Source organism: Cajanus cajan, chromosome 2 (assembly GCF_000230855.2).
Source record: "Cajanus cajan strain Asha chromosome 2, NIPB_CcT2T_4, whole genome shotgun sequence".
NCBI classification, from domain to species: Eukaryota; Viridiplantae; Streptophyta; class Magnoliopsida; order Fabales; family Fabaceae; genus Cajanus; species Cajanus cajan.
The window spans coordinates 58,296,440-58,310,467 of NC_138518.1; the positions used below are offsets into that span (position 1 = coordinate 58,296,440).

General features: G+C 31.1%; 1 protein-coding gene across 1 annotated transcript; it reads left to right on the forward strand.

The window, feature by feature from the left end:
* Nucleotides 1-517: 517 nt before the first annotated feature.
* LOC145955083 (disease resistance protein RPM1-like) lies at nt 518-3,408 on the forward strand. Its single transcript, XM_083069784.1, has one exon. It carries the CDS (start codon nt 604-606, stop codon nt 3,406-3,408), a length of 2,805 nt encoding a protein of 934 aa, XP_082925910.1. The 5' UTR covers nt 518-603.
* The last annotated feature ends 10,620 nt before the right edge of the window (nt 3,409-14,028 follow it).

Genomic DNA, 14,028 nt, shown 5'->3' on the forward strand with positions numbered 1-14,028 from the left:
ATTGTTTAATTCTTTTCACGACGTGCTCTACAATAGTTAGTTTTCACACTTTCATGGTACATTGAATCAGATTTGAAACTGTATTTAAAGAGATCCAAATCGAACCATAATCTGACTTTTTATCAGATGAGATGATATTCAACTATATGTGCAACTTATTTAAAATTGGGTAGCATGCATGATATGCTTTGGATATTGTGACAACTAATTAACATTAAAAAATTGCAAATTTAATACTGGCATTCACGTTCCCACGAGTGTCTGAAAATACCGCAGCTCATGTAAGTCAAACTACCATGTGATTTTGGACAACTGGACGATACTTCAATTTAGCCGAGCCAAATATATTGTGACTAAGTGATGTTTAAATAATCAAATAAACATTACAATGACAATTGACAAGCGTGGTCCATTTAAATAATAATCGAATACAGATCTACAAACTTGATATATATCCAACTTGCTGTATAAATATTAAAGAATGGGTGGTAAGTGAAACTGAAAGTCCTTCTCTTACTATAGAATTGAATATATATAATCTTAAAGAACATAAAGTTTTGCACTCACAACAAAATCACAGAGAAAAAAGAGAGCTAAATCGAAATGGCAGAAACAGCAGTGTCCTTAGCTCGTGAGCATTTTATTCCAAAAATTTTGGAAGCTTTGAAAATGCTTAGAGATCTCCCAAAAGAAGTTGCAGACATTACAGAAGAACTGGAGAGCTTTCAAGATTTCATAAATGATGCAGATCAAGTGGCTGAAGCTGAAGAAGATAATGGTAGGCGTGATAGAATCATAAAAAGGGTGATGCGGTTGAGAGAAGCAGCTTTTCGCATGGAAGATATCATCGACGAATATTCGATTCATGAGGAAAACAATCCTCACGATCCTCGATGTGCAGCTTTACTCTGTGAGGCTGTTGAGTTCATCAAAACTCGGATCCTTCAACTTCAAATAGCATATAAGATTCAGGATGTCAAATCACTTGTTTGTGCTGAAAGAGATGGCTTCCAAAAGCAATTTCCTTTTGCAACAAAACCGAGTGGTTCTAGAGGAAATCAGAATGTCACATGGCACAAGCTTCGAATGGATCCTCTATTTATTGAGCAAGATGAGGTTGTGGGCTTTGAGAGTCCAAGACGTATATTGAAGAATTGGTTGATAGAGGGACGAGAAGAGCGCACTGTCATCTCTGTTGTTGGTTTGGCAGGAGTTGGAAAAACCACTCTTGCTAAGCAAGTTTTTGACAATGTCCATAACAACTTCGAGTGCCATGCATTGATCACAGTGTCTCAATCCTACACTGTAGAAGGACTGCTGAGGGATATGTTGCACCAGTTCTGTAAAGAAAAAATAGAGAATCATCCTGCAGATGTTTCTACCATGGATCGAAGATCGTTGATTGAAGAAGTCAGAAAGCAGTTGCGCAACAAGAGGTATGTTGTCATGTTTGATGACGTGTGGAATGAAAAATTTTGGGATGATGTTGAATCTGCTGTAATTGATAATAAAAATAAAAGTAGAATATTAATTACAACCAGATATGAGAAGGTTGCAGACTTCTGTAAGAAATCTTCTTTTAAAGTGCATAAGCTAGAAAAACCTTTAAGTGAAGAAGAATGTTTCAGATTGTTCTGTAACAAGGCATTTAAGTATAGTTTTGATGGACATTGTCCAGAAGAATTTAAAGATATATCTCTTGAAATTGTTCGAAAATGTAAAGGTTTACCTCTAGCAATTGTGGCCATCGGTGGTCTTTTATCTCAGAAAGATTTTTGTGCAAATGAATGGATACTGTTTAGTCAAAATCTAAGTTTAGAGTTGGAGAGGAATTCTGAGTTAAACAGTATAGCAAAGATTTTAAGTTTAAGTTACTATGATTTGCCATACAATCTCAGATCATGTTTATTGTATTTTGGAATGTATCCCGAAGATTATGAAGTTAAATCTAGTAGATTGATTAGACAATGGGTAGCTGAAGGGTTTGTCAAACGTGAAACCGGAAAAACATTGGAAGAAGTTGCGCGACAAGAGTTATCAGGGTTGATCCGAAGAAGTTTGGTGCAAGTGTCTTCATTTAGCATTGATGGCAAAGTTAAAGGATGCCGTGTTCATGACTTAATACATAGCATGATCCGTAGAAAAGCTAAGGAAACATGGTTTTGTCAGTATTTTGGTGAGCATAATGAATCAGTGTCAAGTGGGATAGTGAGACGCTTAACAATAACAACAGATTCCAATGATTTAGTTGGAATTGAAAGATCACACATTCGGTCAATTCTATTTTCTGGAAAGAAAAGGTTAACTGAACAATTCGTGGGCAGAATCTTTTCAAAATACATGCCACTGAGAGTACTTGATTTTGAAAATGTCGGATCGTTAAATGTTCCAAAAGCTTTATTGAATTTAATCCACTTGAAGTATCTATGCTTTCGGAATTCATGGATAGAAAGTCTTCCAAAGTCCATTGGTAAGCTCCAGAACTTAGAGATCTTGGATGTACGACAATCAAAGGTACTTCACATACCTAAGGAGATTCGTAAGATTAGAAAATTACGTTATCTTTTGGGTGATGAAATATCTTTTGTTGCAACGAAAGACTGTCTTGGAAGCATGACGTTCCTGGAAAAGATACGCGTCCTCAGAGTAGATGATGAGGGAGTGGTAATTAGAGAGCTAGGAAAGCTAAAGCAATTAAGAAATATGAGGATTTCTGGTTTTAGGGCAGAACACACAAACACTCTATGTTCCTCCATACATGAGATGCAATTCTTAGAGGTACTTGATATTCATGTAGACTTTGGCCATGAAGTAATTGACCTTCCTCATATGGCATCCTTGTCAACACTTCGGAAGCTCTTTCTACATGGAAAGTTAAAAAAGATGCCAAATTGGATTCCACAGCTCCAAAATCTTATGAAATTGTCTTTGGGGTTTTCTAGGTTAACTAATGATCCATTGGAATCACTAAAAGATATACCGAATTTGTTGTTTGTCTCTATCAGCAATAATGCTTACGTAGGTGAAACTTTGTATTTTAAAGATGAAGGGTTTCAGAAACTAAAGGAGCTTCGGCTTAAGGATTTGGACAAGTTGAATTCCATCTTTATTGAAAAAGGAGCACTGCCGTCTTTGGAAAAGCTTGTGTTAAAGGAAATCCCAAAACTGAGGAAAGTACCGAGTGGCATTGAACACTTAGAGAAACTACAAGTTCTGAAGATGAAGGATATGCCAATTGAGTTTGAGCAGAGCATTGCTGGCGATGGAGGACAAGACCATTGGATGATCAAACATGTGCCACGTGTGCAAATTAAGATGTCGTTACTTAATATTGTGGCCAAAGCTAATGATATGTACAGAAGAAGTCTGTTAACCGATGCCTTTAGCCAACAGCCCGCGCAGATATAACTCCAATTTTCTTAAATTCGTATAGTTATAGTAAACTTCATGGTTCAGTTGGCGGACTTAGTCAGCAAATCCCGCAGATACTTCGTTTATTAATAAGTAATTTTTATGTATTTTTACATCATGTATTTATATCAATTTTTATGTATTATTTCTCTTACAGGTTAAAAAAGGAAAATAAATCTTATTGAATTTTTTAGTATTTATAAAAAAAATTCAAATATAATTGAGTTCATAGAGTGACTCGTTTACGCAGACTTCACGGATCGAACATGAACCAAAAAATTAGTTCATTTATTTTGTGGACCAAATTTTCCAATCCATTAAAAATGTAGATTTTTCGGGCTAAACTGTTGCATATACTCATCCCTTGCTAAAAGCGAGAATACCATGAATTTCAAAATAATGTGTTGATTTTATAGTTTTCATACTATTTTTAACAAATTTTAAGCTATTTTATTATCAAATAAATTGAATTTAAAATATTATAATAGAAGAAACTATATGTTTTATTTCCTTATTCTTTTTTTTTAGATAATAAAGAAGAGAAACTAAAACTCTAATGAATATTAGTTTGGAGATGAAACTAGCTTGGAGATGGTTGATGCTTCTCTTCAACTAGTCTCAATGTGTGCCCAATCTTCTATCATGGATCATAAAACTCAAAAGAATCTTCAAATGATAGAGGAAGAAAGAGAAGGTATGCGCCACTTTTAAGAGAAGATAAGCAAGAATGTGAAAAACTTGCCACAAGGAAGAATTCCTTGATAAAAGTTCATAAGGAAAAAATTTCTTTAAGAGACAGAGCTAAACTTTTGGAAGAGAAAATTCAATGCTATTTCTTATAATTGCTTAAAAGTGACGAGTTACATGAAAGGAGAAGTATACGTAGAGTTTGATTATCTTATGGTGCAAGTAGACTAACATTGGTTAAGTGTAACCAAGGTTAATTAACTTGTACTTAAGATAACCAATTCTAGTTATATGTTTGTTGTGAGTAGACAAAGTCATACGCTTGATTGGAGTTTGTTGGAGTCTTGAGTGGACAATGAGACATCTTGTCTCCTCCATAAAAGTGACATCTAACTTGTTTGTCAAGTGGAGCAATTGGACGTCCAACTCATTTGGACCAAGAGTCCAATGAGATGTTTATGGGTCATTCAAGCCCAATAAAATCCAAATCTCTTTTTTCTAGTTACACCCCTTTAAAATACTAATTATAAGAAAATAAATTCTTACTCTACTTTACCCAAAAATACAATATCAAAAATAAAGAAAAATATTTACAAGGAAATTATACACAAAGAGAAATGGACTAAGTAATTAACTTATAGCTAAAAATTAAGGAACTTAGGCTTTATACTTTCACTACGAAACCATTCTTCTTATATCCTCCTTGACAATGCCCTTGTGATAGATTTTTTGAAAAGCAATATGTCATAATCCCTTACCTCCTCAAGAGGATTTATCTTCAAATCTGTAGACTCTTCCTCAATATCTTCACTGCATGCAAAATGAGTTAAATCACAAACATTAAATATATTATTAACTCCATAATCATAAGAAAGATCTAGTCTATATGCATTATTGTTTATTCTTTTTACGACTTGATGTAACACCCAGTTTTTTTATTATTATTATTGATGGCATTTTCGTAATTTCTAATAAAGTTTTGGGGTATTTTTGGGTACCAGAACGGGCCGTTCCAAAAGTGGAACGGGTCATTCCAAGTAAGGAAATTAGGCAAAATTTGGTTGTCCCAGAACGGGCCTGGAACGGACCGTTCTGGTATGGAGAACAGGCCGTTCTGGAAGCAAAACGGGTCGTTCTGCTAGGTTTTGGAACGGGTCGTTCTGGTTTCAGAACGGGCCGTTCTGCTTTTTGGGAACGGGCCGTTCCGATTTTGGAACGGGCCGTTCCAGTTGAAAAATTTGCCCATGTTTGAAGGATCCGGAACGAGCCGTTCTGAAACCAGTACGGGCCGTTCCGGTTGCGCCAGTATGCCTATAAATAGGGCCAGGGGGTGAAAATTTTATACAGAGTAAGAAGTGAAAATTTTAGAGAGAGAAAGAGAAGAGAGAGAGAGAGAGAGAAAGAAAGAGAGAGAGAAAGAAAGAAAGAGAGGGAAAGAAAGAGGGAATCTAGAAGAGGAGGCTCTGCCCAAGTTTCAACTCCGCTTATCTAGGTAAGGGGGGGAGTGAGAACCTCGCTCAGGGGTGTGGGGATAATTGTTGGATAGTTGTTTGTCGGATTGGCCCCCAATCCTTTGCCGTTGTTCTGTATTATTTTCTGTTTGTTTTACTTTATTTCTTGTTGGAAATAATAAATGATTATGTAATCCCAATCCCTTGCCGTTGTTCTGTTTTATTTTTTATTTACTCTACTTTGTTCTTTGTTGAAGGTGTCGTTGTTCTGTCCAATTTTCTATTTACTCTACTTTGTTCTTTGTTGAAGGTGTCGTTGTTCTGTCCAATTTTCTATCTACTCTACTTTGTTCTTTGTTGAAAGTAATAAATAAATATGAAATTAATGTTAATAATAAATGAGTTTTAATATGAACAAGAATGCTCTCTAGATCTCTGTGAATTCCTGTGCAGACCTTATGAGGAGTATTTATGACATGACCATGTGAAATATGGACAAATGACATGAGACCTAAGCATGGACTGTTGAGACAAATATGATTATGAGACTATGACAAATGAGGACATGATGTACTAAATGAAATTATGTAACAAGTTAAGTGTTCAGTCAATGAGATTAATGAATGTATGACATGCATCATATGCATATATTACTCCAGGTGTGCCGCTGAGGCCGCATACCAACGATGCTAACCAGGTGTACTTTCAAGTCACCCACGATGTAACATGCTAGGTGTACCTTCGGGTCACCCACGACGTAACATGCTAGGTGTACCTTATGGTCACCCACGACGTAACATGCTAACAAGGTGTACCTTAGGGTCACCAGTGATGTAACCAGGTGTACTTTAAGGTCACCAACGATGAATTGTGAATCTTCCGAATGGCGCCACATGCATGCATTTATGAGTCGAGTCCATGACATCATAAGCATGATAAATGAGTATATATGTGATATTGATTATTTATGTACATGTGACTTATATATGTTGTGTGTGTGTGTGCTATCTAGCCTTTATTTCTGCACCTGTAACTGAGTGAGATGTTTCTCACTCCCTTGTTGTTCTTGTATATGTTTAAATTATGTTGCAGGTGATAAGCATCGTGAGGATGTTGTTGATGAGGCTTAAGGCTTCAGTGGGACATGCTCTGATAGGATGTGACATCGGGGCATAGCTAGCTTAGTTTAATATGTTATTGTTATTGTTTTAATAATTTTAGTTTCTCTTCTTTTGTAATTTCTAACGAAGAGACAACGTAGATAATGTTTATAATTCAAGAAAAATGTATGTTAAGAATTGTAATTTAAACATTCTTGATAAAATACCAAAATGTACATCTTTGTTATATTTTTATTATCTGATTTGGAAGTATAAATTAATCCCTAACCAGGAGGCACTACCACCTTTACTGGAGTTAATTTATATTTTCTTTATTATTATTTGTATATATATGATTTCTTGTTTTTCACTAAATTGTATTGAAAATCTTAACTTCTTTTCTTTTATAATTTCTACACTGGAGTTATGATTTATGAGTTACGAATGTGAATCTTCGATCTACCTTGTGATATTTGAGATATTTGTCAACTATGAAAGATTTTATTTACCCAAAAAGAAGAAAAGAAAAATTTTATTGTTACATTTGTTGTATATTAATATTGGGGGTAGAGGGTGTTACACTTGAAATGAGTCATCTCCTCTAGGATTGAGTTTGGACTTTCTTTAGGTTGGAAATCTATCTCTTCTTAAATGAAGTCAAACTCAATCCCCTTCTTGGAAAATTACTTATTTTATCCCTTTGTTGTTGACACTAATGTGGTTGGGACATTCAATGTTGATTATTTTAGACATTTTATGTCTACATGATACACGACATAGATCTCAGCAACATAGAATGTTCGCACATTCTATGACAGGTCAACACACAACATAGAAATTTCACTTTCGATGTCGAGTGATCAACTCATGTCATAGTAGGGGATGAAATATGATGATTTAATACATTTACACCCATATTCTATGACGAGTGTGACCATACCCATCATAGAATGTGAATCTTCTCTAGCAAGTGTGATGTTACTTATCATAGAATTTGTACATTCTATGATGAGTATGGTCACACTCGCTATAGAATGTGCATTTTTTTAATATTCTATTTGTACGTCTTGAATTTTTTGAAACCTACACAACTGAAATACATTTCAAGTAATTAAAAACAACATATTGTTTTCTAATTGAATACAAACTTATATAAAATACAATATCTATCATTTAAATTGAAATAATGTACAAATTAAACTACATAGCAAACTAAGAGAGTTAGCATGAAAGCTAAAGTTAACAATAATTATACGTCATTAATTAATCACTAGTGCAAAAAAGGGTATTTACATCACCCAATTTACGTCGAAAACCACAAACACCGACGTTGTAAAAACGCGGTGGCAGTTTCATAAATAAGTGGAGACTAATTTACGTCGGACCTCTCGTAGACCGACGTAAATTAGGCAATTTACGTCGGGTACCTCTATTCCGACGTAAATTTACGTCGGTTCCCTATAGTCCGACGTAAATTTACGTCGGTCTCACCCACGTCCGACGTAAATTTACGTCGGAATAGAGGCACCCGACGTAAACACTAGTGCAAAATAGAGCTATTACGTCACCCATTTTACGTCGGAAATACAAACACTCGACGTAATAAAAACGCGGTGGCATGTATCGTAATTTTTATGACTTTTTTACGTCGGACCTTTAAAGGACCGACGTAAATAAGCCGCATCTCTCCTTTAAAACAAGCTTTACATACTAGCTGGAGATTTCAAAAATTCTTTCTCCCGCGCGTTGTGTAAATCCCTCCGCCTCCTACTCCTTCGGTCCTTCCTTCCTTATAATTTTTCTCTCATTCAGTCTCCGTTCATACGACAAAAACAAGCAGTTTGCGTTCATACGACTAAATGTGTATTTTGAACTTATTATGTGTGTTTCTTGATATATTTTGAGTAGGAACAACCAATGGCTGAAGCCAAGCTTGAGGAGAACAGAGAAGAGAAGCGATTCTGGGAAGAAAAGCGATTTCTGGGAGGAAAACCCAGAAGAAAAGCGATTTCTGGGAAGCAGAACGGGCCGTTCTGCTTGGAGAACGGCCCGTTCTCCAAGCAGAACGGGACGTTCTGCAAGGAGAACGGGCCGTTCTCCAAGCAGAACGGGCCATTCTGCAAGGAGAACGGGCCGTTCTCCAAGCAGAACGGGCCGTTCTGCAAGGAGAACGGGCCGTTCTCCAAGCAGAACGGGCCGTTCTGCTGCATTCGTTTTTCTATTTTTTTTTTAAATTTTTACGATTTTTTACGTCGGACCTTGGTATGTCCGACGTAAATTTACGTCGGACCTTGGTACGTCCGACGTAAATTTACGTCGGTTTTTGACCCCGACGTAAATTTTACGTCTCCCGTAATGACGTCTGATGCTTTTCCGATGTAAATGACTTTAAATACCCGACGTAAAAAGGGTCTTTTGTACTAGTGAATAATAATGAACAATTACTATAACAATGTACAAATGTTAATTATCAAATAACAATGAATCTAAAGTAAAGTAGCTAATGTACAAAAATAAAACTAAAATAATATACAAAAATATAAATCAACCCTCAAATTAACTCAAGAAAAGAAGTTCATCTTTTGCGAATATCTTCCATGTCTTCATTGGCAAATGGAGTTGGATATTTGAATACCTACAATTAATTAAAAATAGAGATAAGTTAAACATTAATTAATCATTACTTAGTTGTATACTTTAATTTAATTTTGAAAATGTATTACCTCTCCCCAGGACTCCCTGAAGTTGTCAGTAATGAAGGCGAACGTATGTTTTGTCACATAATTACACTCATAATTACTAAGTGGACGTGGATACTATAATTAGTGAATATAAAACATAAACAAACTATAGTTAGAATATATTTTAATTGAACTCTAATTACTATGGAAAAACTTCCACAAGATCAAACTTGCTTTCAAATACCTACAAAAATAAATAATAAATTAAAAATAATTAAAGAATAAAATTATTATTTAAAGAATAATTAAAGAATATATATATATATATATATATATATATATATATATATATATATATATATATATATATATATATATATATACATTCACATCTTATTTTTATATTTTTGTTTTTATCTCTCTACTTTTTAATAAGATAAGTACTATGTTATTATACTCGAGTTTATATATTTTTTTGACAATTTTGAAATAAAAGAAAAGAACTTATTACCTGTTATTTAGACATAAAAAAAAAATATATTTTTTATAGTAAATTTATACAATTGTATCATCTTTTAAAATACGATATAAAATATAAAATATAAAAAATTTAAATTTATTTTACTAAATAAAAATTAATTTATTATTAATAAAAATTTAACTAATTTTCCGTACGTCTCACCGATAAACCGACTAAAATAAAAGGAAACGGGCATTCTCTAGCTAATTATTATATGATTTTCAAAAACTTCAGTTATTTTTGTCATCAACTAACATTTATGGTTTTTTTTTTTTTTCCTTAATCATTGTTCTAAGCTTAAATTTTTGTCATTGGATGTCATCCTTCCGACTCACAATTACAAAAATTTGATTGTTTGATTTTGGTTTTACTGACGAGCATATCATTTACGTTCTCCATAAACTGTCATGGTTTAACAGATCACCTAAATCACAGTACTCACAATCACCTAAGAAAATTAACATATGCTACATGTTTCTAAATCGTGGTTGCTGTCTCAATTTTAGTCGGTGTAATCTTTGATATTGCGAAAAATTATAGGAAATTGCAATTGATGCGGTCGCAACACGCAATTACAGTTAAAGTGAGTAAAAGAAAAATGAGGATAAATAAAAATTTTACCTTTAATTTTCTTATTTTTGTCAACATACAATTTTTATCCTTCTATTTTTTAAATACAGATATTTAGTTTCCATATTTTTAAAAATACATAACTTTGATCTTAATATTAATTTGATATTCATTATTTGTTAAATTTTGACATTAGTTCGTAATTTATCATCATTTAAATGATGTAATATTTAATAATGTAACATATAAAGATAAAAATTAAAAATAACATATGAAAGATCTTCATTTCTATTTTATAAGTGATTGATATTTATTTTATTAATAAAAAATTTATTTAACAAGTAATTGATATTTTTTTAAAATTTTTTTTTTAAATATTATATTACTAAATGTTTCATCCGTTTAAGTATGTGTAAATACTGTTAAAATTTAATAATTAATAAATGTCAATTTGATAAAAGGACAATCATATTTTTAAAATTAGAAGGAGTAAATATCCGTATTTTAAAATAAATTATCTAAAATTATAAATTAATAAAAATAGAAAGATCAAAAAATATAATTTAATCAAAATTTTACACTACAGTACAATTGTGGTTGGGAGCTACAATTTTGAACTATTGTACCACACTTTTATGATACATGGAATCAAATTTAAAATCCAAATTGAATCATAATCTATTTGAAACCCTAAACCCTAAACATAAAATTCACATATTAATAGTCACTATTAGTAAAAATATTAAACTTAACTAATGTCGTATAATTTTTCTAATATATCACTCAATAACTTCATATAAAAGTATTAACATTATTACCATTGTTATTACTATCATGATTATTGTAAACACCACCATCACCACCACCTCCACTATTACCATCATCGTTGGTGATGACAATAATAATAATAATAATAGTGTTGATAACAACAATGATGACAATGACAAAGATGATATTATTACCATTATTATTATTATTATTATTATGGTCATTGTTATCATCAATCGTCATATTATTGTTGATGATGGTAGTGACGACGACAATAATGACAATCATAATAATAACTATATCAATGATAAAGATGTAAATAGTAATGAAGTAGCAACAACAATAATAAATATAATAATAATCTTATAAAAATTATTTATAATTAAATTTTAATATAAACTATTAATTATTTTTATTTATAATTTAAAAGTGTGATTTACTCCACTCATCTATCTTAAAATGTGGTGCTCTCATCGGTAGATTTCCAACATCGTAGTGGCAGGAAATTAATGAAAAACATTATAGGAAAAGTCCATAAAATTTTAGTAGTAACTTACACACAACTATTATTCAAAGAAAATATATACAACATGCACGTATATACTATATTATTTTGTCGACAACCTAATTTGTGACAGCAAATAATCTAATTAAACCTTTTAAGAAAAACTAATGAACTTTATTTACAAAATCAACATACACACGTTTTCTCATAGTTAAAGTACATTTTCATGATTGCACGCTAAATCTCTCCTTTCATCCTTTCCATAATCTAATTGCTATTTATAGGTTAAAGCACCGCTTTAAATTGGACCCACGCCACCAACCACTCACGTCATTGGTGTTAGAAAGAACATAGTGTCTAAAGAAATTGTAAAATTCATATATACACTCAATCAGCTCAATTAAGAATAATATGTTATCTTCAATTAATCCTAATTTTATGTCGGCTATTTTACTTCTAAATCGGAATCAAATGTTGATCTTTAATTAATGAACATATATGTTCTGAAATCATAGTTTTAAAAACTGGATCGGTCATCGAACCAGTCAAGGTACTAGGTTAGTGAGTCAAAAATTGAATCGGTGGGTCACTAGTTAAATCGCATGACTCGATTTTTATTAAAAAAATATTTATATTAAATATACTTCATACTTATAAATTTTAATAAATTCATATTTTATTTTAAATTTCAATTTTTTTATCTTATTTAAAATTATTTTTATTTTTATTTTGTAAAAAAATACATAAAAAATTACATGTTAAACGGTATATTAATACAAATTAAAAATTAAATAATATGTATATATATATAATATGCTTGCAATTAATATCACAAAATAATATATGTAATATTTACATAGATATTATATTATTAAATATATAATTTAAAATTAATAATATACTATAAAAGTTATTTAAGTTGTATATATTGCAAACAAATATATTAGAACAAGTAGTTATTGTTATATTTAATAAGACTCCTTGCTTTTCCATTAAGAGATTCAATTTTCATTATTATTTTTGTGGTTTATGGTCTTTTAAAAAATTTAAAAAAAATAAGAAAAAAAAGTGGTTGAACCGGTTTGACCCACCGGTTCACCGGTTGAACTGGAAAATTGACCGGTTCAATCCGGTTTGAAACGGGTCGACTGCATAACCGATCCAACTTAAGATTCGGACCGGCTGGACCACCGGTTCCCAGTCCAACCGGTCCGGCCGGCCAGTTTGATCCGGGTTTTAAATCACTATATTACTATTTTTCAAAAATAAAATAAAATTATTTTCAACAGATTCACAATTATTAAATTTAATTAATAGCTTTCTATTAAAAAAAATTCTCACATTAGTAAATAGTTGATTTCTTATTTGACCAGTTTTGTCTGATTATTAGCGTAGAATTGTCCTTATTTAAACTTTTTATGAGGTTTCCCATTTAAATATTTAAATATTGTAGATAGATAAAACATGGTAAAGACTAGCAATTAGCAAAATCTGTATTTACCCTGCACCTAATAACATAATAACATTTGAAACCTCTGTCAAATATTAATTACTTTGGTGATTTCATGATTGCAATATTAATTATTTTTTCCTCTACCACCACCGTAATAAAATTTATTATTATTATTAATTATTTAATAATAATAAATTAATTATCTTTATTTTATTATTTAATAAAATATTAATAACTAATATATAATAACTACTAAAATATATTTATATTATACCAAAATTTATTATTAACAATAATTATTTATTAAGAAAAACTTAAGTCTCACATCGATTAAAAATAAGATAGTTATAAATAGATGATAACTTTCACCTTACAAGTTTGTTTTATAGCGTTGAGTTAGAGGTATAACTTATAATTCTAAGTTAGTATCAGATTGTTCATCATAAATAATTAATTAGAATATAAGATAATGAAATAAAATAATTAAAGAATATTATGAATCATTTATTAAATTTTTAATAATAATAGAAAAAAGTATTAAATGCTAAAAAAAATGTTACAAAAAATTATATATGTTAATAAAAGATGTCATAAAAGGTTATATATTTTTCCTAACTATTGTAAAAGTCTTTACCAACATTCAAAATAATTATCGCTAAATATTTTAACAATATTATATATAATAACTCATATGTTAATAAAAAATTTTACAATAATTTTTATTATTACTAAAAATTATATTAAATATTATTAAAAATCTGTTCGTAATTCGTACTTAAATAGGTAGAGTAAGAACATAAACAAATTCAAAACTTCTTTCTCCATCACCATCTTTGGGCAAAAAGCCAGCACATACTGAAGGGTTATTTGATCATTATATTT